We start from the raw sequence: 3,839 nt of genomic DNA on the forward strand, positions 1-3,839 counted from the left end.
CTTGACATTATCCTCTTTCTCTCCGTTATTAGCCCTAATCGTGGCTGAAATTAGGGCAGGTATCTGCGATTCTCTTGTACTACAGATCAGAGGAGATCTCTTCCCTTAATTATCCTCCCCGTTACCATATTATCCCGCGATCTTCTCTTCTCATTTTTTCCTTCGACTGCTCTAAAATTTGGGCAAAAAGGAAACTAGAAAACATTCTTTTCAAGCATTGGAGAATTGAAGTCGCTTTAATTCCTCATGCGTTACAAATATTCCCCTACATAAACACCTACATAGGTCATCATCTTACCGTGTTTCAGACGCATGCTCTAGGTAATGGATTCTTTTTAATTTAAGTTTGATCTTGCCAATTTTTTGTTCTTAATTTCTTTTCAATTTTTTTTAATCTTTTGATTGAATTTTTTTATTTAAGCTTCTAAATTCATTGTTTGCAGGTTTCAAATGTTCTTTTTGGAAAAGAGGAGGCATCCATCTTAGGTAATTGAGTTCCTGACTTTTATTTTTAATTGTGAAAGGCAAAACATAAGCAGGAACGAATTTGGAGCAACTGCATTCTTTTCTGAAATTTCCACTTTATCTAAAATTTGCAACTGTTGAGTTTTGTAGAATATTTCTAGCTTTTACGCTTTAATTTGTCGGGTAATTGACACTGTTGAAGAACAACAAATGCAAAAGGAAACATACACGGGGTTTATGATCTTCAGACAACAAATTAGAAAGGAGGGTGAACATATTGGCTGTCGTATTAGGCTGTCGTTCAATTACCTTGAAAAGCATCCTTACAATTGGTTTTCTCGGATGCCAGAGATACTCAAATATGAGCATCCTGCATGGAACCATATGATCCACATTAGTCACAGGAAGAACAACACATGTATCTCTACGTTCATTATCGGAATTTAATTCGAATTGGCTCATTTGGTGCTTGGAAATTTTTGTTGAGTTTAATCCAAATTTTTCGGAATTTAGTTGGGTGCAGAAAATACCATGAAGGTTTCATAAACCACACTAATAGTAAATCCCTTTTTGGATCCGGTCTATTTTTCTTCTTTAGTTGCTGCTTTGCATATATGCAACGACTTTGTACATATTTGCAGTATATCAAGCGAGAGTGTACTGAGCTGCTTCATCATATATACCTTTGCTTCTTATCTTTTTTACTTTAATTGTGTCTATTAAGGTGTTCTATCAAAAGTGCCATCTATGTTTGTTTTTGTCATTGAAAATTTACTTTTGCTGACTATTTGTTTCCAATTTTATGCAGTCCATACTCTTTCACTGATTTCAAATGGGTTCCCAGATTGTGAACAGCCCTTCCACACGCCAGGCCAACACCTACAAAATCTTCTCCCATATTGGCGAGGCCGAAGAAGGCACAAAATGGATGACCCGTGTTCGAATATCAAGAAAGTGAAAGGCACAAAATGGAGGACCTGTCTTCTCGGTGCATGTCAGTTCTGCTTGATTTCTCATTTATATTAATTTGTAAGAAAATATTATGGAACATTCCTTTTCCCTTGACCTAGAATGTGATGTTGAGTATTGATTGTGGATTCTGTTTGTTTGTACTATAGATGGTCTTTTATCATCTTGGTGTTTCAGATGTTAACTATAGATGACCTTAGTTTTTTCTTTAGTTGAAACCATCTGAAACATGTCTCTTCTGTTTCCAGGGTTCTTGTTGCTGCGCAACGGCCACAACATCTATAGAATTAGTCTAATTTTAGTTGCCTACTCCCTGAAGATTCGCCTACTCCTTCAACTATATTAGGTACTAGTCGTTTCCTGTTACAATTGTATTATTTCTTAGGTTGGAGTGTATTTTTTGACCCCTCATATGGTATTTTTAATTGCGGTAGCATGTATGTTTGAATTTACTAGCAACTATATGGGTCAAACTCTATTAGTTGTGAATTCTTACTGTTCCATTATAGTATTATTGTTGGAGAGCAATTGGTTGAAGTAACTGAAGTTGCATCTTATTTCTCATTACAGTTGGAAGTACTTATTTGGATGCCAAGTATCCTATCTCCAGGTATTTCAGACCTTCAATCCGTGTGCCCATCAGGTACCGTACACCAGGAAATTATCATTGCTAACTCATTTGGTGACATCCAATGTGGGTTTTTTTTTTGTAGTAAATCATAAATTTAAGTTGATTTAAGTTTAAGGTAGACTTTATGTAGTGTAGAAAGCAATGCTATGCAGAAGTTTTTGAAGAAAGACATTGCAGATCGTCTTTCGGATAACCTTGAAACTGATGCCTATGGCTGGGTATTTTCTCTTAGATTTTTGTTTTTTTGGATCTTTAAATTTGTGGCTTAGGGTAAAACAGCTTAGAATCTTCCAAAAACTGAATACCTACACTCAGTTTATGGTTACGGTTCACATACTGTTATATGCAATGTATGTTTACTGTCAGCTTGATCTCCCATAGAGCATATGTCAGTTATGATTGATCACCGTCTCAATTTAGTTCAATAATATAAATGAAGATTTTGATGAGTTTGTGCGACTTGATGTCCTTTGGAAGCTTAGATAACCAATTATTCAAGAGAAAGTTCTTCATGCATTGATTGCTTTCTTATTTGATACTACTTGTATTTTACCATCTCACTAATAGTTTTGAGCTAATTTGTATGTAGGTGGATCCTACTTCCAACCATTTTTATGGAATCTGCATTTCTTCACAGTGAAAATACACAGGTTATTTATAAAGATTTTATAGAAGTTCAAATATCCTACTTGACTGAGTATGCAACTCCTTCATAATATAGATTCAGCTATCACACTTACGGTGATTACTTTTATGTTTTGATTCGTATAGTGATTTCTCTATTGCAATGTTTAAATTAACAGACTTGCAACACAAAGATTTTGGATTTTGGATTGGCAAAAGGTGTTGCTACTGCCATTTTCTCTACAGCTGGTACTGGCTTTGACAAAAAAATTGAAGGTCGGACAGAAAATATGACACCTGAGCGTCCTTCCATAACCCCAATATCATATTTGATTATGCAGGCAAGCCATGATATTCAAGTTCACAAGTCACCACAAACACTAGCATGTAAATAATCTAAAACTATTGTGTTTCTTTGGTTGTACAACATTGAGTTACCACGATGAATAGAATTAACTGACGCGAAGATACAGCAATCAGAGATATCTAAATTGGGACACTCCATGCATCATTCTACAAGGATGAGATTTGTAGCAATGTTACACCATTAGTATACAAGTAGCATGTTAGAATGAAAGTTAGATCTTACATTTTATCGGTTCTTCCCGTTTTTCTTTTATAGGGTTGTGGGAAAATTGTGATAAGTAATCCATATTCTGAAGGACCTGAGATGTTATATGTGAATCTACTACAGTCTTTATTCAGTTCTGGTGGATTTTAACCAGCCGTGCATTTTAACGTAACGTGATAATATAGCTGTGGATTTTAACCCGACAACACTTTATTATTACTGGATCAACGTGACACACTGACACTTGGTCCTTCCTGGGTGCATTTTGGGTGAAATACTCATGTATTAGTACGTCAGTACATCGTAAAAGTAAATTACATTTTGTATGTTCAACCAAAATCCACATTCCAGTCATGAATCATGATTAAAATTTTCTCATTGTAAATATTTTGTGGGTTGTTATTCTTTCAAATTTCATAACCACCAATTTAATTATCAATCTTAAAAATGTAAATTCTTCTTTGGCATGTTAACATTACATCTTTACTTGCAGCAACGGATCCAATCCCGGGCCGTTACGGCACGGGTCATATTCTAGTTTACTATATAAATAAGCGCCCAGCTAATATAAATTGGTGT

General features: G+C 35.1%; 1 protein-coding gene across 10 annotated transcripts; it reads left to right on the forward strand.

The window, feature by feature from the left end:
• LOC113284192 lies at window positions 1–3,421 on the forward strand. Of its 10 annotated transcripts, none has more exons than XR_003327998.1 (7): window positions 1–321; window positions 444–486; window positions 1,274–1,494; window positions 1,683–1,780; window positions 2,005–2,128; window positions 2,655–2,715; window positions 2,869–3,421. XR_003327998.1 is itself a non-coding variant. In XM_026533603.1 (6 exons), exons 3-6 carry the CDS (start codon window positions 1,434–1,436, stop codon window positions 3,082–3,084), a joined length of 411 nt encoding a protein of 136 aa, XP_026389388.1. In that variant the 5' UTR covers window positions 1–321; window positions 444–486; window positions 1,274–1,433; the 3' UTR covers window positions 3,085–3,421. The 10 variants fall into 10 exon arrangements, 5 of the variants coding, with proteins under 5 accessions (XP_026389388.1, XP_026389390.1, XP_026389392.1 ...); XR_003327996.1 differs by having other exon boundaries at window positions 2,005–2,077; XR_003327999.1 differs by having other exon boundaries at window positions 2,005–2,044.
• Window positions 3,422–3,839: the final 418 nt, after the last annotated feature.

Source organism: Papaver somniferum, chromosome 5 (assembly GCF_003573695.1).
Source record: "Papaver somniferum cultivar HN1 chromosome 5, ASM357369v1, whole genome shotgun sequence".
In the NCBI taxonomy this organism is placed as follows: Eukaryota; Viridiplantae; Streptophyta; class Magnoliopsida; order Ranunculales; family Papaveraceae; genus Papaver; species Papaver somniferum.

Excerpts from the sequence above, each read along its gene's own strand:
- LOC113284192 (XM_026533602.1), top strand. The coding sequence starts at position 1,390 with ATGGATGACCCGTGTTCGAATATCAAGAAAGTGAAAGGCACAAAATGG. Across the intron at positions 2,078-2,654 it reads TCAATCCGTGTGCCCATCAG|GTGGATCCTACTTCCAACCA; the intron begins GTACCGTACACC and ends ATTTGTATGTAG. Across the intron at positions 2,716-2,868 it reads TTCACAGTGAAAATACACAG|ACTTGCAACACAAAGATTTT; the intron begins GTTATTTATAAA and ends TTAAATTAACAG.